General features: G+C 52.2%; 1 protein-coding gene across 8 annotated transcripts in view; it reads right to left on the reverse strand.

Moving 5' to 3' along the window:
- Positions 1–280: 280 nt before the first annotated feature.
- The window catches only part of TOX2 (TOX high mobility group box family member 2), a 113,666-nt gene continuing 92,372 nt past the window's right edge, over positions 281–21,574 (reverse strand). For 3 of the 8 annotated variants that reach the window (XM_059707020.1, XM_059707019.1, XM_059707022.1), the window contains 6 exons: positions 6,980–7,219; positions 5,358–5,585; positions 4,847–4,927; positions 3,443–3,838; positions 2,625–2,748; positions 281–1,042 (listed from right to left, as the gene is read on the reverse strand). In XM_059707020.1, the coding sequence (XP_059563003.1) occupies positions 786–1,042; positions 2,625–2,748; positions 3,443–3,838; positions 4,847–4,927; positions 5,358–5,585; positions 6,980–7,219 (1,326 nt within the window). In that variant the 3' untranslated portion in view covers positions 281–785. Of the gene's footprint in view, positions 1,219–2,620; positions 2,749–3,442; positions 3,839–4,846; positions 4,928–5,357; positions 5,586–6,979; positions 7,220–21,574 lie in introns of all 8 variants that reach the window. The other 5 variants (XM_059707026.1, XM_059707025.1, XM_059707021.1 and 2 more) reach the window with 5 other exon arrangements.

The following is a 21,574-nucleotide window of genomic DNA, read 5'->3' on the forward strand; positions in this document are numbered from 1 at the left end:
GTAGCACTACCTGTGTGGCCAGCACCCTGCCCACACCCATTTTCATCACCACAGGAACCCTATGTGTTCCCACCCTTATCATCCTCCTTCATTGATGGCAAAACTGAGGCCAGAGAGGCCCCGTCATCAACAGACACCCTCGGGGGCGGGTGAACGGGCAGGTGAGACTGTACCCGAACCCGACTGGCATCAGGGGCTCTGTCCTGGCAGAGCCACCGCCGAACGCCACACTTTGGGCGGCCTGGCCCTGGCTCACGAAGCGCAAGAAGAGACAGACCCGTTTTCAACGTTTCAGAAGTTTTATTATAAAGGAATCTGAGAGAAGCACTGGGCACTGAGCCAGGCGGTCGCCAGGGCCAGGAAACAGCTGCAAACACGAGGAACCCAAACCCCCACCAAGCCCCAAACCGCACACACTTTCTGATCAACTGCATTTCTGTCCTCAGGTCTTCTTCATAAATAGACAAACGTCGTCGCTGGCAATTTTAAATAGACGGGCGTGTGGTTAAAAGAAAAAGCGCAAAGCCTCTGAGTGTGGCGGGAACGGCCGGCTCGTTGCTGCACAGACGACGGAACGGTTTGGCGGCCGCTCTGTGCACGTCTCCCTTAAGATAAAACTTAAAAAACATGTGCTAAGGGTCATAGAAAACGCTTTTGACCTTAAAGGAAACTACTTTCCTCCCCCCCGCCCCAAAATAATCTTACAGATGTGTTCAGCACAGCTCTAAAACACGTAGTCAACTACTCACACAAAGCCAACAGTGTATGGGTTCATAATCTCCTGTTCAGGCTGTCACACCATATGTGCGCGTCTGTGGCCGGGCTGGCCCTGCCCCGGGCATCTGGGTGGGTGTCTGTTGGCAAGCGACCCCTACAGGGGCAGCCCACATGAGCTGGGCTGGGCCCAGACATCCAGACATGGGGTACGGTGTGCAGGACGAGGAGTGGGGTCCACAGTAGCCCTGGAGCAAGCGGTCAGGGGGCAGGAGGTGCCTGCAGGTTCTTTGGGCTGGCGGCGGGCGTTGGGCGGCCTCTGCAGAGTCTGGTAAGAGGTCGAGGAAGAGACTCAGCCGTGGGGCATTAGCGTGTCACTGTTCTCTCTTCGGGTCCCCTGCTTCCTGCCAAGGCCTCTTTCCTGCTGTGGCCCCTCCGGCAGCCTCAGGGAGGAGAGGGAGGTGGGGTTAGGTGAGGTAGAGAGATTTATCCCTGGGGAGCAGGCTGTGGGAGAGAGGAGGGGCTGTCAGAGCTCACGTGACCCCACCCGGCGCCACGGGCTCTCGGGGGGCCTGGACACTGGGCCAGCTGCTCACCTGCCCTGTACCCCAACCCTGGATGCAGCCCTCCTGCGATCCCAGCAGCCCCCCCCCCCCACCTCAGTGCTGGGGAGGTGGAGGCAGTGTGTCTGTCCTTCTAACACCACCATCACTCTAGGTTAAGTCAGTGTTTCTTTTGTAAATTTCAAACAGAATTAAAGGCGAGCAGGTGCTTTCTGTGTTTTTTAAGTCGGGCCCTCATGCCCTGATCGGGCTGCTCAGTTGGTTAGAGCACCGTGCAGTTACACCACGTGTTACACCCGGTCAGGGCACAGGCAGGAATCAACCAATAAATTAATAAATAAGTGAAACAACAAGTCAATGTCTCTCTCTTTCTGTCTCTCTCTCCCTTCCTCACTTTCTTAAATAAAAAAACATTTAAATTTTTAAGAAATATGTTAAAATAGGGCACTCATTCACGACAACATAGATGACCCTTGAAGGCATTATCCTCAGTAAAAGAAGTCAGACGAGGAAAGACAAGTGTCATAGGACCTCACTTATATGTGGAATCTAAAAATAACATCCCCCAAACAAAACAAAACAAAACAAAACAAAACAAGCTCATAGATACGCAGAGCAGACCCGTGGTTGCAGAGGCTGGGTGGGTGGGCAAATGGTGGAGGGAGTCAAAAGGCGCAAACTTCCAGTTATACGAAGGTGCTGGGACGTAACGCACGGCACAGGGACTACAGCTAACAATGCTGTGCTGCATGTTTGAAAGGCGCTAAGAGAGTAGATCTAACAGTTCTCATAAAGAAAAATAAATTACAGCTGTGTGTGGTGACGATGCTCACTGGACTTATGGTGGTGACCATTTCACAATACATGTAAATATCGAATCATTATTGTACACCTGAAACTAACAACGTTATACATCAATGACGCCTCAATAAAAATGCAAGCATAAACCAGGGCACTGCTGGGGTCTGGCCTCCCTGTCGGGGGGAAGCTCGGACATGCTGTGAGGGCCCACTCAAGACCCCGCCCCGCAGTGCTCTGGCTCTGGGGGAGGGCTGAGTGCGAGGAGCTGTACCTCTCAGGGTCGGGGAGGGCATCACTGCTGAGCTGCCAGCCCACCCAGGTAGACCCTCTCACCAGGCACAGCAGAAAGGGGGGCACATGCCACGTCTGCTTGCTCACCAGAGGGCATGGCAGGGTGAGGACCGGGAGGCGGACAGCTAGGGCCAGGGCAGTGGGCACCGGCAGCTAAGAGGGCCACCTGTCCACCACATCCCTCCCGGCTCTTTCCCGTCCCGTCATCCCAGGCCTAGGGCAGCACCCACGTGAACGGGGCGAGGACCGACCTACAAGTGCTGATGCCACACTCCCCGCTGGCATAACTGCTGTCCCAGTCTCCGCTGTTCCTGGGGTTGGATGGGCCAGGGGAGCGGGATCCGGAACCGCCGGGGAACTCGGAGATGTGAGGGAAGTCCTGGCGAGGAGGAAGGAGGAGGCAGGTGAGCGAAGGAGAGAGGACGGGTGCATGTCTCAGGCAGCCAGGGTGGGACGGGGACTGCCTGTGCCCGCGGTGTTCACAGGGCACGCCCTCCACTTGCACACGTCTCCGCTCTGCCGGGCATGGCATGCTTTTCCTTTTCCCAGCGGAGTGCCTTTTAAAGAATTCAGCCAGGTCCTGGCTGCACCATGTGGGGGAAGGATTTTGCACTCAGGGCCTTTCCTTTTTTGGGGCAGTTTCCCAATCTGTTCCTGGGCTGAGTGACCGCACGAAAGTCTTGGAACAGTGTCTGTGGCACCATTACTGGGGTCAGGCCTCGAAGGCTTTGGGGAGAGCCAGGGCCAGGGCTGACCTGGCAGAAACCGCCGTGGCCGCAGCCCCTCAGGCCAGACAGACAGCAATAGACAGAGGATGAGAGGAGGGGGGCCTGGAACATCTAAGGATCCGAGCAATCTATCTGGCAGCTTGTCAACTCCCTGCCCCCGCGAGTCCATGACAGATAAGGAGCACCAGACCCATTTCACTGACATGGTAACTGAGGCTCCGAGAGGTAAGGTGCCCAGGCTGTGGTTTACATAGCTGGTGAGCGGTGGGGCTAGTATCTAACATCCTGAGCTGCCCGCCTCCACAGGGACCCCGGAAGGGCAGGTTTCTACTCAGCCCTGCTTACCTGTGGCCCTGGTGGTGAAGGGCTCATCGCCAGCTGCACCTGGAGTGCCATGGGAGTGGGCAGGACAGGAGGCTGGGGTGCTGGGGACATGCTGACAGGTGGGCTGAGGAGGGCGCCCTGGGCGTGAGGGGGCAGCGGCAGCTGCTGGTGCAGCGGGGGGCTGAGCGGGAAGGAGGGTGGTGGTGGCGGGGATGCGCTGAGGCCTGGCAGCAGCGACTTGGAGCCCAGCGTCCGGGCGAGGCTGGCGGGGGTGGCCCCGCTGCGGAAGGCCTGCAGGTCCGAGGGCGTCAGGAAGGAGGCCAGGCCTGGCATGGCGTACATGGGCTGCTTGGGCGGGAGCATTTTGGCTGGCGGGTTCACCTGGGCGCTCTTGGTCTCACCCTGGTCCGGGGAGCCCTGGAAGGGAAGAGACACCGGTCACTCTGGAGAAGACGGAGAAACCAGACTTGGGCCGTGAGACCAGGAGGTTCTGCAACCCACTGACATGACCCCTGGCTGGCTTTCTGGCCCCTCAGGGGATATCTGTAGAGCAGTGGTCTCAACCTTCTGGCCCTTTAAATACAGTTCCTCATGTTGTGACCCAACCATAAAATTATTTTTGTTGCTACTTCATAACTGTAATGTTGCTACTGTTATGAATCGTAATGTAAACATCTGATATGCAGGATGGTCTTAGGCAATCCCTGTGAAAGGGTCGTTCGGCCGCCAAAGGGGTCGCGACCCACAGGTTGAGAACCGCTGCTGTAGACTAACAGAGATAATTCTGAGCGCTTAGTGCACTTAGCTCTAACCATCCAACCAGCCCTGTTTTAATCCTTGGGGCTCCCCTGCCGATGGGGGACCCATGCTCTGCAGCCTGGCCAGTGAGGCCAGCATCACCCAACGGGGCTGTCCTCTATTTTTGCTCCTGCCCAGCCTCTGTGCGTTCGCATGTGCTGTTCCCTTGACTTGGAGCACCCTCTCTGCTTGGCCCTCTGTGACGTAGCCCAGTTGCCATGTCCTCTGTAATAGCTTCCAGAAACAGCCCTGCCCCCACTTGGGCCACATGTCCACCGCCATCCTGGGCCTCCTGCCTGCAGTGCTGGTGTTGACCGAGGAGGCCGACAGTGTGGTCAGGGGTGAAGGCCGAATTTGAAGAGTGGCCAATCGGTTTGACTCTTAGTACAGCAACCTAACACACTGTATAATTTCAGGCAAGATGCTTCACCTCTCTGAGTCTTGGATTCTTGTTGGAAGAATTAAATGAAACGAGATACATGTCAAGTGGCCAGCATGAGCCCGGCACATAGTAGGTGCACTGGAGAAGTGACCTCGGTGTCCATCCTTTCCCGTGGGCCTCAGTGCCTGCTCCACCCCTCAGTGGTCCCGCACTTTACGGGCTGTGCCTAGGATTCCAGGGGTTACCTTGGAGACCAGGCTAGCCCGGTAGGCTGCCAGAGCCTTCAGATATTCCTTTTTCGCCGCTTCGGTCTTCCTCTTGTAGGCCTGAAAGATCCAAGACATGAGCAGCCAGGGGAGGGGTTAGGTGTTCAGCCTCAGGTCACACTGCTGGGGGCCTTTGCCTGTGAGCTCGTTCTACTCCCAGTTTTCTCTGGAAGCCCCTGAGAGGGCCCCAGGCACGTGGTCAGGGGTATAGGAAAGCCCTGGTCTGACCCCAGACTCTGAGAGCTGGAGGACAAGATGGACTGGCATGTTCTCGCTTACCTAACAGATAAGGAGGCAGGGGCCCAGGACAGTTAAGTCGCCAGGGAACACAGCTGGGAAACAGCAGAGTTGGAAGGGACCTAACTTCCCATCTCACAGATGGGCAAACCAAGCCCAGCAAAAGCCCCTAGTTCTAGGCTTCTCAAGTCTGTCCTTGGCTCTGGGACCCCAAAGCCTCAGGGCTACGGCCCCGAAAGAGATGGAGACTCACCTGCTTCTGCTCCTCTCCCAAGCTGTCCCACATGGAGGCCACGATTTTGGACACGTCCCCGAAGGTGGCGCTGGGGTTCTGTCCCTTTATGGCGGCCTGAGTGTCTCTGAAGAAGAGCGCGTAGGCGGACACTGGCTTCTGTGGCTCATTGGGGTCCTTTTTCTTCTTCTTCTTTGGGTTCTTGGCCTTTTTTCCCGGGTCAGCTGAGGGTCTCTTCTCTCCCGACATCTGCCCGGGTGAGAGGAGTCAGAAAACTTGAGATGTCCAGGGACTCCTGCCAAAGGGGCCCCGCCCCAGCCGCAGGCTCAGCAGGCCCACTCACGGGCGGCAGGCCCTGCTCACACACAGGCACTGACCATCCCAGGTTTGAACACGGAAGCTTGGGCCACACTGCGGGGCCAATCACTCCCCAGGTTGGGGAGGCAATGGACAGGCAGACAAGACAGACAGACGGACCGACAGACACACATTCTGGACAGGAGCCCTGGACTTTCTTTGTTTAACTCATTAATGACAATCAGCATGATGGTAAAGTTGATTCAGAGAGAGAGAGAAACTGGTTAGTGCCCTATAGGTAGAGTAATAAAAGGATCACTTTCAGGACTTCGTTTCATCTTCTCTGCTGGACAGAAGTCACTTGCACCTCTACAGGGAAAAATCAGTCCGCCTTGTAATCAGACAGAACTCGCGTACGCCCCCATCGCCTTTTCCTTGAGTTAACCTTTACCGAGGATAAAATATCCCAGTCAGTAATGAAGAATAAATCAACATAAAGTGACTTAACCTCTCCATGCCTCAGTCTCCCCACCTGCCAATGGGAGATAATCATGGCACCTGCCACAGGGAGTTGTGAGGAGGATCACATGCGTCAATACTTACGCGCTTAGAACGCTGGCCCACGGGAACTGTTTTAGAAATGTTTTCTCAATAAAAAAGAGAAGGAAAACCACCCCTGCCTGGCCTGTGGTAGAGACCAAGTTATCGTGGTGATGGAGCTGGACCAGGATCCAGAGGTGCCCACCCCAGCCAGGAGGTCAGGGTCTCTGCCAGATGGCGTGGGCGCCATGGCTACTGCCCAGGCCTCTGCGGGGCCACCACGTGGACAGAAGAAAGAGGCAGGACGTGTGGGATCAAGTCTTGATTCTGCCACCAGCTCGTTGGGAGGCTCCCAGCAAGCACGTCCATCGCTGGCCCTTCTGGGCCTGTTTCCTGCCCCCGTTCCCCCGGATGCTCCCCAACAGGGAGGGAGGCTTGGTCAGTGTCAAAGCCTGGCCAGGGCCAGAGCCTGGGCAGCTGGTGAGCTCACATCCTCACGTGTGCAGGGGTCATGTCCCCAATGGAGGGGTCATTTTTAGAGCCCCATCCCAAGGTCAGTGCTGCCCAGAGGCGCCCTCTGCTGGACCACACATTTTTGCCAGAATATGCCACTGAAACGGCCCACTGGCCATTTGGGAATAAGACTTCATTTCCTCCCCAAATCCTCTACCTCCTTGTTTTCCAGCAAAGGGTCTGTTTAGACTCTTGCATCTTTTCTATTGGTAGGTGATGCCTGTTTCCATGCAGGGCCCGTCTTCCTGCTGACGGGAGGGCATCCCAAGGCTTTGCATGGCCACCCTACCTACCTTGAAATGCGCTTCCGATTCCTCCTCCTGAGTTGAGCTGGAGGGAGAGGGAGTCGCTGACTTGCTCCCTGGGGGCGACGGGGAGCTGTGGGCGATGCCACTCCGGATGCCCATCTGAGAAATGAGCTGGGACTGGCTGAGGGCACTCATGTGGCTGGCCAGCATCGCTGGGCGACCGAGCAGGGGCCCTGGCCGGCCCGAGTCATAGGCAGCAACCTCTGAGTGGACCATCTCCTGGATCTGAGAGAGGAGGACAGGGCATTTTGAATTAGAAAGGACCCGTCCTGCCCCATCTTCATATCTGAATTGCGGGGGCCCCGGGGAGGGGCATGTAGGTGAGAAGTGGAGGGTGGTTTCCCAGTGGATCCCTCATAGGTGAGTGCCCTGCAAGATTTGGTGCACCCATGGGGGGGCCTGGCACCTTGACAGTTTGCCATTCTGCTGGCATTCAGCCTGGACAGAGGATCAGCATTTCAGCCCTCGCTGGAGCGCTCGGTCCAGCTGACAATGAATCATTTTATGAGACTGAGTCTTCCCTCCTGGCACATGGTACGTCTCTGCATTTATTCACTATGCAGCATGATAGCAAAGGACAGGCCCTGGAAGCTGACCTGGTTTGGGATCCTGGTGCAGTCACTTATAAGCTGGGTGACTTTGGCCAAGTGGCTTAACCTCTCTGTGCCTTGGTTCTTCATCTGAAACGTCTGGGTAATAATTAAACCTACCTTTTAGGGCTGTGAAGGATTAAATGAGCCTAGTACATAGTAAGCCCTACATTGTATGAATAAGGGTTTGTTAAATACATAGAATAAAAAAAATCCCCTTAATGAGTTTTGCATTTTTCTTCCTGTAGCTCAGTAATATTTGTATTAATTATTCCCTATGATATGTTCTAACTGGTTATTTTGGGGATACAAGGAAGCTACTGATTTTACATGTAGGCACTTCTCATACTAAGTACATGTTGAGAATAGTGTATACCTTTTGCTTTAACACTAGAGATACCACACTGTTCAGCGAGGCATACCAATTTGAATATTCTTTCAATTGTTTTTATTTTCTCTGCATCTGCGGTTATTTTCTGTCTAATTTCTCATCTCAAGTATCTGTGTTTTCCTCTCACTTTTTCTCTACTAAGCAGGCTCATGGGTTTTCTATTTTATGATGTAGGATTTCCATTTTCTCCCCAAAAGAATCAAATCTCACATTTTTTTTTGATCTCTCTAATCCTCCTCTGTTTTCTATTTCTTTAATATCATTTTAACCTTTATTGATTCCTTTTTCTAATTTTTAAAGATTTGTTACTGTTGCTTCCCTCTCATTTTAGTTGTACTTTTAATTCAGTTCTTTGCATGTGGCTTCTCAGCTTTCAGGTCTAAATTAGAATGAAGCCTTCCCTGACCACTTTGTCTGAAAATCCTAACCCCCTAGCTTTATGTTCCATCATCATATTGTTTGTTTCCTTCCCAATTTCAAGCTACAATTATGGTGTCTGTCTATCTGTTTGTCATCTCTCTTCCCCTCTGGAAACTCGATGAGCAGAGGACTTGTTCACTACTGTATCCCTAGTGTCTTTGGTAGTGCCTGGAACGCAGTAGGGCAGTACTTTAGAAATATTTGTTAAAGGATGGAAAAAGGGAGGGGAGGATGCCGCTCCCCGTAGGTAAAACTCCCCAGCTGCCTCTTTTCTTGAGAAAGTGATGGAATGAGAGTTGTTTATGCAGCAGCACAGGGCACAACTGGCGAGAATTGGAGATGTGACATTAGTTGGCTATTTCCTTCTTTGATTGAGACTTGGGATAGGACATAGTCATTCCCTATCGAGTCCACAATCTCCTAAGAGTTTAATGAGCAAGATGAGATTCGATCTTCTCTGAATCTTTTTTTCCTCAAGTTTCCTTTACCTTCCTAGCAAAGAAAGCATAAATAACACAAATAATCCAAATAAAATCCCCCTTGAAAGTACAGAATAAAATGGTAGAAGAATAAACAAGGATATGTAAGTAAAACAGTTTCCAATGTATAAAAATATCGTTTAAAAATCAGAAAATTTAATCCATTCATATCATATATATAAAAGGCTAATATGCAAAGTGTCCCCTTGGGAGTTCGACCCGGAGACCAGGAGTTCACTCGCTCGCTATGATGTGCGGTGTGCTGACCACCAGGGGGCAGCGTGGAACGAAGGAAGGCCCCCGCAGGCAGCTGGAAGGCCCCAATTGGCCCTGATCGCCAGCCAGGCCTAGGGATCCTACCCATGCACGAATTTTGTCCACCAGGCCCCTAGTTTATTATAAAGATAGAATCATTTGTTCATAGATATTACAGTTTGTTTTTTTGATTCTTTGAGTTTCCCCGATCTTTCCTTTGTTGATCAAATTTTATCTAGTGATTTTTCTCTAATTCCTCATGTAAGAAGAAAACTTAAGCTTTTAATTTTTCTCTCTATCAGTGGTTTAGGTTCCAGATGAATGTTTTTTTGCTTTTCAGTAAATAATTTATTTCAATCATTATTCTGACAGTTATATTATGTTTCATACCATGATAACAACAGTACTTTGACATTAACTTTGGATTTTGCTATTTTCATTGCTCACACCACTGCGTTTTTTTATACCATATATCTCCCATATTTCATCTATTTTAATTCATTTCTCAATCAAAGGTAATTGCCTAAGTAATTTTTTTAACCCAAAGCTCCTTTGAAATAAGAAAAATTTGCATGAGGCTATTTTTGTATGTAGGCCGCACTTATTTAATTTTGTCTGATGCTTGGTAAGCTCTTTTGAGTTGAATAATTCCCACTTTTTTCAGATAAGTGATATTTTCTATGGTTATTTTTTGGATTATTGCCCCTTTTCCACTGGCCTTTTAAAAAGAATTTTCCTGTTAAAAATCCATTTTGAATCATCAGGTCTTTTATCTTTTCGGTCATAATTTTGAGCTCTTTAATGTCTCCCTTGGATTGGGGGAGAATATCCTGTTATTTGATTATCGGTTTTCACTGCATTTTAAAGTCCAATAATCACATATCTTACCTAAAAACAATCTTTCCTGATTTCAAATGTCTCTCCTCACATTGCACGACGTAACTGAAGTCTGTAACTCATGAGCGGTTCCCCCCATTCACTGGAGCAGGGGCTTCAGAATGGACCCCCTTCAGAACTATCGTTTTTGTACCTGTATCTATTTCTATTTCTAATAACTAGATCAGCACCTTGCACACAGAAAAATCAAATGCTTGTTGGTCCTGTTGAGTAAAATTAAAGAGAGAAGAGCGGAACTGGGTGTGATCTGGGAATGATGTCAAATTTAGCTCAGTGAGTCCAGGGTCACCATGGAGGGTGGGTGGGACTCTGGGCCACTTCACTCCTGGTTACAAAAATATTCTCAATAAATGGGCGTCAGGCCTTTCATGAATGTCTGCTCTGTGACGGACATAAGCAGACAGGAGAGCTCTGGGAATGAGAGAGCCCCCCTGCCGCCCCCCCCCGCCCCCCCCCCCCCAAACACACAACTGCTCTGCAGGGCCTCACAGCTAATTAGGGAGACAGGCCCCTACATAAAGAGAATATATGGCTGGTTGTTAATAGATACAATCCAACAAGACATGGGTACAGCCATTACGCATCCTAGATTTTCTAGGGCATTGAAGATTTTTATCCTAATCTCCCCAAAGTAGAAAACATGCCTCTGATGTGAGGTCTGAGGATATCACCGGCGTAGGCGCTGGAGGGCCCGGCCCAGATCCTCTCACCGTGCCGCTGCGCCCATGTGGCCCCATCCCCTTCTCCAGACAAGTGTCACTGCCAAACGGGAGCTGCCTTCCTCCAGAGGCTATGACACCCCACACCCCACGCCCCACCCCGCAGCAGACCTCAACCCCTGCTGGACTGACACAGGGGCACAAAAATCCTTGCCCGCGGTGCAGGTGAGCCCCAGAGCTCCCCACGCCCAAGGCCAGTCCTTGCTGGCTCCTTCCTCTGTAGACCCCGATCCCTGCAGCCCCCTTCTCCTGAGAGCGCTCCCTCAATAAACAAAGTCCACAAGAACCCTCAGCTCGGGGTCTGCCCGAGGGGCCTCACCTGTCATCCTCCACCAGGCCCACTGGTTCCCCCGCTTTCGGGGACTGCATCCCACCAGCACCCAATCATGCTCACCCCTCTCCTGGCTTTAAGTGGAAACCTCCCTTACTTCCACGTCTAACAACTTCTGTCCCAACCTTCTTCCGTGCAGAACCATCATCCTCACTGCCCCCGGGACCTCCCTCCCATCAGCGACTCACCTGGCGCGGGTCTTCAATACCGTCTGTACCACTAGAATCATCTTCACCCTCCTCTCCACCATCCTCCCGGGGGAGCAGTTTGTATTAAGTACTTAATGTGTGCCAGAAACAGGGCTAACTGTCTCTATTGTAACACTGATCGCTAGGAGGTAATACAATCACCCCCAGGTGAGGAATCACATCTCAGAGAGTTCAGCACTGGCCCATGGCCACAGGGCTACCGACGGGGAAGCTGGGTTTCTCCAGGCCACCACACTTCCTCTCTCAGCGACTCTGTCTTCCCCGAGACACTCCCTGGTCCTGGACTCCTGGGCTTGCTGCCTCCCCTCACAGCCCTCTTCCCTCTGTCCAGGGCCAGCTCTTGGCTGTGGGCTACCTCTCTAGCCAGTCCTTCTTGGTCTCCTGCAGTCCACCCTTAAGCACTGGCATGCCTCAGGCTCTCTCCAACCCCCTTCCTTTCTACACCCCCAGCCCGCACTCACCACCACCTTGAGTCTGTGGCTGCTGCATGGTAGGGGGCGATGCCTGGTGATGCCTTTAAATTCTGATCTCTCACCTAAGAAAGTGTTTCATTTAAAGCCAATGTCAGGCTTTAAAAGACAAAAAAGTGAGCTCACAGGATGGATACACAGAAGTGGCCAGACAATGGCCATCCCTTCACACATTCTAGAACAGTGGTTCTCAACCTTCTGGCCCTTTAAATGTTGTGACCCAACCATAAAATTGTTTTTGTTGCCACTTCATACCTGTAATGTTGCTATTGTTATGAATCGTAATGTAAATATCTGATATGCAGGATGGTCTTAGGCGACCCCTGTGAAAGGGTCGTTTGACCCCCAAAGGGGTCGCGACCCACAGGTTGAGAACCACTGTTCTAGAACACCTCTTAGCTCATAGAACCCCTTTCCCAATTAGAACCCACCCTGCTCTGCCCAGCACGCTCAGCAGCCATTGACTTTTTGCCCTAACCAGCCATAGCTGATGCTGTTTATGTCCTGCCCTTTGACCTTGGAGGACCCCGATTCCCTGCAGAGGGTTACTGCACCTGTTGATGGCTTCCTGCCTCTCACTGCCGGGAATGATGAGCAATTAAGGCCCCAGGAGTCACCCTCAACCTCCGCTTCCACTCCCCTCAACGGGACAATTCTGAGTTGTGATCCATATGCCTCTTGGAGGGTCTGCAGCAGGATTGCATCCCAGTTGCCACGGTGATCACAACTCATCAATCCACCCCCTACTGGCTTTCTTCCCTTCCAATCTCACCTCCCTTCTTCCTTCACCGGGCTTCCTGCAGACTCCCCCCAAACAAAATACTTGCACCCACACCTTTGTGTCAGGGTCTGATTGAGGGGGATTCCAAAGAGACGCCAGCCCTCTCTCAGCCTCCTGCATGGCTTCCCTGAGCCCAGGTGCCATGCTGGCCACCAGAGAGCCCTTCTGGAGAATGAAAGGTCTCCCCGCTCAGAATGTTTCTGTCGCTCCCCAGTGGCCGCTAGCCTTGTCCTCGCCTTGTAAGACACCCACAGAGATTCGTGCCGTCTCGCTGGTCCTACCTCTCCAGCCCCTTCCCGGAGCTCCCGGGACATGCGGGCTTCTCTCTAGGCGGAGCCTTTGCCCTGCGGCTCACTGTTCCTTTCCTCGGTGTCATCCTTTGAGACTCAGCTGAAATGTCACCTCCTCAGAGAAGCCTTCCCTGACCTCTCTCTCCTCTCTTCTCCTCTGGCCACTGCCTCTTCCTGAGACTTTCCCAGGGCTCAGCATGGTGGGTACCAAGCATCTGCTTATGTGCAGACACATAACGTGCCTCCCCAGCCCTGGGCAGGTTGCCTGGCGCACCGCTGGCACTAACGAGATGTCTGGTAACCAACTGCACCACGCCTCCTGCTTTCTCCTGGAAGCATATGGACACGTCCAAGAGCCACGCGTGCACCCTCTCCAGGGAGGATGAAACAGAGGAAACAGTAACGAGGAGCCGCTGTGAGCATAATTGGTTCGCCTGGCTTAATAGACGCTCAGGGTTCAGGAACACCAAGGGGCTTTCCGCCAAGTCCCCATCCGCAAGCCCTGTGGAGAGCAGCCCCGGGTGCTGCAGGCCCCCACACAGTAGGGAGAGAAGGGGAAATCGCACCTTTCTCTTTCCCATCTTCTGCAGGTTCACAAAATGAACACCCTGCCTGCTTCCCCCGAGGCAGGACGAGGTGTCGGTGGACACAGCCTCACACTCGGCCTGGGAATCGGAACGCCTCTCCGGAGGCCACAGCGGTTCTGCTCCTTGTGGCCCCTCCCTGAAGGCCCTGCCTCATTCCAGAGGGTCCAGAAACTTCTCCCGAGCACAGTCAGATCCCAAAGGAAAATTATCAAGCCACTGAGAGCAGTTTACCGTCCCTTCCACTGTCTCAGAGCAGACCTTCCTAATAGGTCATAGCCCTTTTGGTGACACTAGTAATAACGACAATAATACTTGCTATCACATTTAGTGAGGCTCACTGTGCGCCAGGCACTTCATGAACAAATCTCTGACAACAGCATCGCCCCCATTTTACAACAAAGACACTAAAACTCAGAGAGGTTAGCCACTTGCCCAAGGTCACACAGCGAGGAAGTAGGAAAGTCAGGATCCTGGCTGTTTCTCAAGACTGGGGTCTCCTCCCTGCACCCACACAGACCCTCACGGCTCTCCTGGAGGGAAAGGTCAGGACACACAGGGCAGCGGTGAGGATGCAGCGAAAAGGTAAGTTAGCACAGAGCCCAGCACATAGTAGGTGCCCAACACAAGGAGGTTTCCTTTCCTTCATTCAAACCTCCTGAAGGTCTGAGCTTGAACCTAATCTCAAATGGGCTACGAAGAGGTGACAAATGCTGGAAGTTTCTAAAATACGAGAGAAGAGGGAAACGAGGAGGAAAGCTCCAATGATGATAAAGATGACAGCACAAGCCTGGCACAGGGGTGCTTCACAACCTGTGTTACATTTATTAGGTCGGTAATTGGCAAACTTCTATAAACGACCAGGTATAAGATATGTTGGGCTTTAAGGGCCAGATGGTTTCTGTCATAACTACTCAACTCTGCTGTGGTAGCGCAAAATCAGCCCTAGGCAATACGTAAACCAATGGGTGTGACTGAGCTCCAATAAAGCTTTATTTACAGAAACAAGCAGAGGGCCAGATTTGGCCTATGGCTATGGGTTGACAACTGCTGTGTTAGTCAACTGTTGTCAAATAAAAAGAAATACTGGTTGAAGCACTACCTTTATTTGGCAATTACCATCTGCCGGGCACTGATCTCCGCACTGTTCTCCCGACCACGTTGAATTCTCAGCCAGCCATGGGACGAAAGGTGTGTTTATTATCAGCATTTTACAGACTAGGAAGCTGAGGTTCAGCAAGGGAAGGAAATGTGCCCCAGGCCTTTAGAGCTGGGATTCAAATCAAGGTCTGTCTGGTTCCCACCCATGTCCTCAGGCACTGTATCCCCAGGTGTGCTGCCCCTCAGCTAAACCCCGCCCTGGACACCACTGGGCCCTAGCTCTGGCTCACACTGCAGCCTCTCTTGAAAATCAGAAAGACCTGGACTGGTGACAGAGATCTGGTAGTTGGCCACTGAACTCCAAATCTGAGCTTCCGTTGCTGTCTTGAGCCTCCTTCTCATGCCCTTCACTGGGCCTCTGCCTTGAGCTGCTTTCATCAGAACGACCTCTGTGGTCATTTGAGTTCTCTAATCCTCTCGGGTCCCCAAGACTGCTCCTGCTACTCATTCACTCATTCACTCATTCATTCATTCATTCATTCATTCAAAAACATTCCCTAAGAGCTCTTATGCCTGAGATTCTGGGCTAGATGCAGGAGACCAAGATTAGACCAAAAGCACCCACCTGAGTGCAGTCTGATGGAGGAGGCGGAGATGTGCCCACACCGTTGTAACCAGTGCAGCAGCACAGGTGTTCAGAGGGACCTCAGCCAGCCAGAAAGGGGTCAAGGACTGGACAGCCAGAAAGCCTTTCCCTAGGGCAGTGGTTGGCAAATTGTGGCTCGCGAGCCACATGCGGCTCTTTGGCCCCTTGAGTGTGGCTCTTCCACAAAATACCACGTGCAGGCGTGCACATACAGTGCGATTGAAACCTCGTGGCCCACGCGCAGAAATCAGTATTTTGTGCAAGAGCCACACTCAAGGGGCCAAAGAGCCGCATGTGGCTCGAGAGCCATTGTTTGCCGATCACCGCCCTAGGAGAACGCTCTGAGCTGACTCCTGAAGGGGCGGTTTGCAGAACAAGACGGGGTTGTAGGGTGTTCCCTGGAGCAGGAGCATATGCACGGGCACAGAGGCATGGAGCCGTGTGAGGGTTAATTTTATGTGTCCACTGGACTGGGCCAAGGTTGCCACGACATTTGGTCCAACTTTATTCTGGGTGTGTCTGTGGGGGTATTACTGGATGAGATTAGCACCTGACTCCATGGACTGATAAAGCAGGTTCCCCTCCCCAGTGTGGGTGGGCCTCATCCAGTCAGTTGAAGACTTGACTAGAACAAAAAGGCTGAGTAAGAAGCAACCTCTGCCTCGGCTTCTCCTGCCTTCAGAATCGGCTCTCCTGGGTCTCCCACTTGCTGACGGGAGATCTTGGGACTTCTCGGTCTCCGTAATCAAGTGAGAAAATTCCTTTTAATATCTATCTACCTACCTACCTACCTAAACTATTTGTCCTGTTTCTCTGGAGAATGCTGACTAATATAAGTGGCATGATGAGCTTTGCAAGCTGCCCATCATAGCCAGGAACAGCTAGAGTGTCAGGAAGAGTGGGAGGTGGGGAATTAAGGGGTCCCCAAGGTTAGGACTTGGGGGGCCGGTGTGTTCAGCAGAGAGGGACCGTGCCTGCAGGTGCTAAGGGGATGGCCACAGGCTTCAAGCAGAGGGTGTCAAACCCAGGGCTGTGGCCTGTGCCGACAGCTGCCGGGCAGTTCTGGGATCTGCAGCAGAACCACCTCCCTGGGGAAAGTGGTCTCAGGCCCCTGGGAAGCAGCAGAGACACTGTGTTAGCTTCCTATGGCTGCTGTAACATGACAGCACAAACCCAGGGGCTTCAAAGAACGCAAACTCATTATCTTCCAGTTCTGGAGGCCAGAAGTCCAGGCAGTCTCAGTGGACTCCAAGGGAGAATCTGTCTAATTCTGTTTGTTTTTTGATGGATGCGGTGCTTGTGCCTTATCTCCTGGCCCCGCATCACATGGCCTTTCCTTTCTCTGCTTCCATCATCACATCAGCTGCTCCAGGTGTTGGACTTGTGGGCAGTTAGACAGACATGCGCAGAGCAAGGACGATGGGCCAGGTACAGGAGGTCACCAGGGTGAAAGCCCAGGCTGACTAGCAGAGGGCAACTGTAGGTGGGAACTCACCCCAGGAAGAGCTTTCCTCCCCGAGCATAGCACCGGTTTGGACCCCCTGACCTTTCCTCCCTAGAGATAACACGTAAGCCTCAGTTGTATTTCAGCTCCAGGCCCAGAAAAGCAGCAAAACTAGACAAGAGACACCATGGCTGACCTCAGGACCAGCTGCACTGGATAATGACCCCGCCCTGGCGCCGACCAGTTAATCAGTGGAGACCCTGACCCTGAAAAGACACACCTGGAAAGCTGCTGAATATTCTATTGAGATCTTCCCCTGGGACCTCCCCTAAAGTCTCTGCCCTTAAAACCCTCCTGGGAGCACACCTGGGCCTCTCTCCCCCCCCCCCCCCCAGGTGCGTTACCATTACCCTCCTCACTCCTAAGTTCCTATGGCCCTTCCTTTGTTTTTATCATTTGTTTCCTAAGCCCAGATCTCTACGAATTACTTTTTCCACCTCTGTGATTATATATATAATTGGAGAGGGAAGGAGAGGGAGACAGAAACATCAATGATAAGAGAGAATCATTGATCGGCTGCCTCCTACACACCCCCTACTGGGGATAGAGCCCACAACCTGGGCATGTGCCCCAAATGGGAATTGAACCCTGACTTCCTGGTTCATAGGTCGATGCTCAACCACTGAGCCATACAGGCTGGGCGCCTCTGTGATTTTATAAATAAAAGTTCTCTTGCCGAAACCGGTTTGGCTCAGTGGATAGAGCGTCGGCCTGCGGACTGAAGGGTCCCAGGTTCGATTCCGGTCAAGGGCATGTACCTTGGTTGCGGGCACATCCCCAGTGGGGAGTGTGCAGGAGGCAGCTGGTCGATGTTTCTCTCTCATCGATGTTTCTAACTCTCTCTATCTCTCTCCTTTCCTCTCTGTAAAAACTCAATAAAAAAAAAAAAAAAAGTTCTCTTACAGTTTGAGTCTTGGCTCTGAATTCTTCCCTAGCCAGAACTCAAATATCGAGTTCTTGAGTCTGGTCTGACCCCACCAGTCTAACACCTGGTGCTCTTTGGGCCGACAGCAGACTCTCCAGTCCCCTCTTATGAGGACTTGTGATTATATCACTGGGCCTACCCAAATAGTCCAGAATAATCTCCCCATCCCAAGAATTTTAACTTAGTCTCATCTGCAAACTCCCTTTCCCTCTGTAAGGTAACATACAGGCCCAAGGGATTAGGGCGTGGGGGACATCTTGGGGGGATTATCCAGTCTTCTGCACCCCAGCTACCCCTCCACGCCAACCTTTCCAGGGGCGCACTGCTCTGGGTTTCCTCGGGCTTTCAGAAGCAACTATTTGAAAATCATTTTCCTTTAGGACGAAAAATTCCAGCACAAAAGAGGAGAAAAGAAAGCCAATAGGAAGCCTTTCCCAATGGGAAGCCTTCCCTTCGCCCAGAATCCTTGCAAGTATTTCTAATAAACTTTCATGCTTGGCGAGAGATTCTTTGCACGCTGACAAATTTCTCCTGAAATTTGAGATGTCTTGTTCAGAGTAATAGCTACAGCGCACAGGTGCCCAGCTGCTATTGTAAAATCAGTAAGCATTTAATTGAAACAAACGACTATAATAATAGTACATTATCCCTGCAGGCCAAGCGCCATCACAGTTTTAATTATTGAGTTAAGAGTCAGACTAATTTATCCTTTAACGCAACAGCCCCATTCCTGGTTACGCTGATCATCCTGTTATGAATATGTAGGCACCAGCAGGGAAGGACGTGAATGCAAAGCAATTTGTCCCCTTCTGGCTGGTGTTGTGTTGGAAGGAAGGTCTGCAAACACTGGGCGCTGAGACATTGGTCTGGGGTTACCTGCCTCGGGGTGAGAGATTTCCGCTCAGGTTGGGATGGGGCTGTGTCCTTATGCTTCCCACCTCTGGTGCACAGGCCCACACCTCTGCTCAGCGCCTGCACCAGCTCCCTCCTTCACTCAAGAAGATGCCTAAGGCCTTACTAAGCAACAGACACCTAGAACAACCGTCCCCCCCCCCCCGCCCCCCCGCCACCTGCTACCTCTCTGGCCTTCTCCCCTCTGTTTCTCCACCCCCTCCACTCCACACCAGCACGCTCACCTCCTTCTACCCTTTAACCAAGCGTGTCATTTTGCCCTCTAGGGGACACTTGGCAGTATTTAGAGACATCTTTTGGCCGTTACAACTTGGAGATGCTACCGGCATCTAGTGGGTAGTAGACCAGGGATGTGGCCAAACACCCTACAATACACAGACAGCCCCGCCATGGAGAATAACCCCGCCCAAAATGTCGACAGTGGCGAAGGGTCTGATTTAGGGGGATCCCAGAGACCCCAAGCCCTCTCTCAGCCTCCAGCACTTAACCACACACTTCTCCCCAATCTTTGTGCACTGGCCCCTTTCTCCGTAACCTACCAATGACAGATGTCCTGCGGCCCCTTCCATCCAGCTACCTTCCCAGTTCCTATTGAGGGTTTAGTACAGCGGTTCTCAAGCTGTGGGTCGCGACCCCTTTGGAGGTCGAACGACCCTTTCACAGGGATCGCCTAAGACCATCGGACAACACATATATAATTACATATTGTTTTTGTGATTAATCACTATGCTTTAATTATGTTCAATTTGTAACAATGAAAATACATCCTGCATATCAGATATTTACATTATGATTCATAACAGTAGCAAAATTACAGTTATGAAGTAGCAATGAAAATAATTTTATGGTTGGGGGTCACCACAACGTGAGGAACTGTATTAAAGGGTTGCGGCATTAGGAAGGTTGAGGACCACTGGTTTAGTAGGAACTTAAGACTTTGGTTTTTTGGTGTGTTTTTTTTTTTTTTTTTAACTGCACAGGTATATGCATTAGAATCCTTACAGTTTTCTGCTAGTGCTCTGGTTACAAAATTGTATAGACCTTGAGAGGTTTGCCCCAGCTCCATTTTTTTCTGTAAGCTCTGTTATTTTTAGTATTTTGCAGGTTTTTTAGGACTGCATCTATCTGCATTGTATTTATTAAGCTGTTGCCTTGTGTCAGGTGCTGTGCTGAGCACTGGGATTCACAGTGAATAATGCGGGTGAGTCCCCATGGAGCTCACAGTCCCATGAGGGTGCAGACACCGATCAATTCCACACCCAAATCCACATGTGGTCACAGGGGTGAGTCGTGCTGGGAGGGAAGCCACCGGCCACTGTGAGGGTGTCAAATGCAGACTGGGGATCCAGAAAGGATAGTGGATGGGGTGAGGAAAGGGGGAAGGATGAGCTTAGAGAACCAGGCACAAGCCAGGCTGGGCAGGGCCTGAGTGCCAGATGAAGACCTCTGGCTTCATCCTGAAGATCACTGGGAACCCAGAAGGGTTTTAGGCAGAGCGGTGACTTGAACTTTAGAAAGGCCAGCTTGGCAGGTGGCAGCTTCCAGGTGAGAAGTGACGCAGCCATCACTGGAGATTCAGATGGAAAGAAAGAGATGAGTGTGAGAGATGCCGTGGGTTTGGAACTGGTGGTCATGGCAGGTGGTTAAGGATGACACCAGGTCACTGATGACATCCACAGGCTGGTCCAGGGAAGGAGAGACATGGCCAGCCATGTCGGGGGTGGGGGGACTGGTCAGCGGTGAGCAGGCTGAGACTGGGCACTGCTTTCAAGTGGGGTCGGCAGGTGGGGATGGTTGATTACATGGTCCAGTGCCCAGAGGGGGACCAAGAAGTGGAAACTGACCTGGGTCCCCAGTGGTACCAACCATAACCGTGGAGTCAGGCAGAGAGAGATGCAGGAGGGGCCTGCAAGGAGGCCAAGGAGAGGCGGTCTGAGAGCAGAGGACACCAGGAGCATTGAAGCACCACAGTCACATCAGGGTAGCAGAGGAGGGGGAGTTTCAGGAAGAAGGAGGTGGCCGGCTGGTCTAATACAGCCAAAGGTCAAGTGTGATAAAGGCAGCATGTGCCCAATGCCTTTGGCAAGGAGGCCACCAGGGCCCTGAGTGGAGCCGTTTCATCGTCAGGGGCGGGCAGAAGCCAGCGTGAATGGAACGGGGAGGGGGGGGAAACACAGACAACCGGGACCGAGGACCTCCCTGGAAGCTCCCCTGGGACCCTCAGGGCTGAGATGGGACAGCAGGCAGGCGTCCAAGGACAACTTTCCACTCGATGCTAAGGGGAAAGTACTGTCGTGGAGGGCGGGTGCTCCGGTCACAGAAATGCCCCCAAGGGACCTTAACGACAGCACTGATGGCCACAGCCTGGCCACGATGCTCACGGCCATTCTTAGCTTTGGTCTCCTGGGAGGCAGCTGCTGTTCTTCCCAATTTACAGCTGAGCGAATGGCGTCTCAGGGAGGTGACGTCCACTGGTCCCTGTCCGCAGCTCATGCGGAGCAGCGCCAGGTCCCAACTCGGGTCTGCCTGACCCCAGATCTGAGCTCTTTTCCCCACTGAGGGCATCGGGGTGCGGTGTGGGCCGGGCCGGCAGGGACAGAGTGCCCGAAAGGACAGTTATCACCACACAGAGTCGGCACAGCGTATCTGTCCTGTTTTGACTACTGCTGAACTCTTGGGGAACTGTTGGACAAAAACAAAGGAACTGGCTGTAAGGCAAGGCTGGGGGTCCTGAGTCAGCAAGACGTCCCTGAGTGTTGGGGCGGGGGGCGGTTCTAGGACTTCAGGATACATTGCGGCCAAGGCAGGGACGAAGCTGGGGGAAGCACCAAGGGAAAGATCACAGGGGATGAGGGTGGTCCTGCAGAAACTGGGGAGCCTGGTGGCCATGAGTGGGGGTGGCCTGGCAGGTCTCCTGTGCTCAGGGTCAAAGGTCAGGAGAACTTGGCGGCTGTGATGGGCCAGGGTGAGCTGAGGAGGTGGAACTAGCGCCCTTGGTCTCAGAAGGCAGATAACCAAATGACCTGTCTGAGCGTGAATCCTCCCTCTTCCCAAATCTGACCTTCGGTTCCTATTT

This window comes from Myotis daubentonii, chromosome 8 (genome assembly GCF_963259705.1).
Source record: "Myotis daubentonii chromosome 8, mMyoDau2.1, whole genome shotgun sequence".
In the NCBI taxonomy this organism is placed as follows: domain Eukaryota; kingdom Metazoa; phylum Chordata; class Mammalia; order Chiroptera; family Vespertilionidae; genus Myotis; species Myotis daubentonii.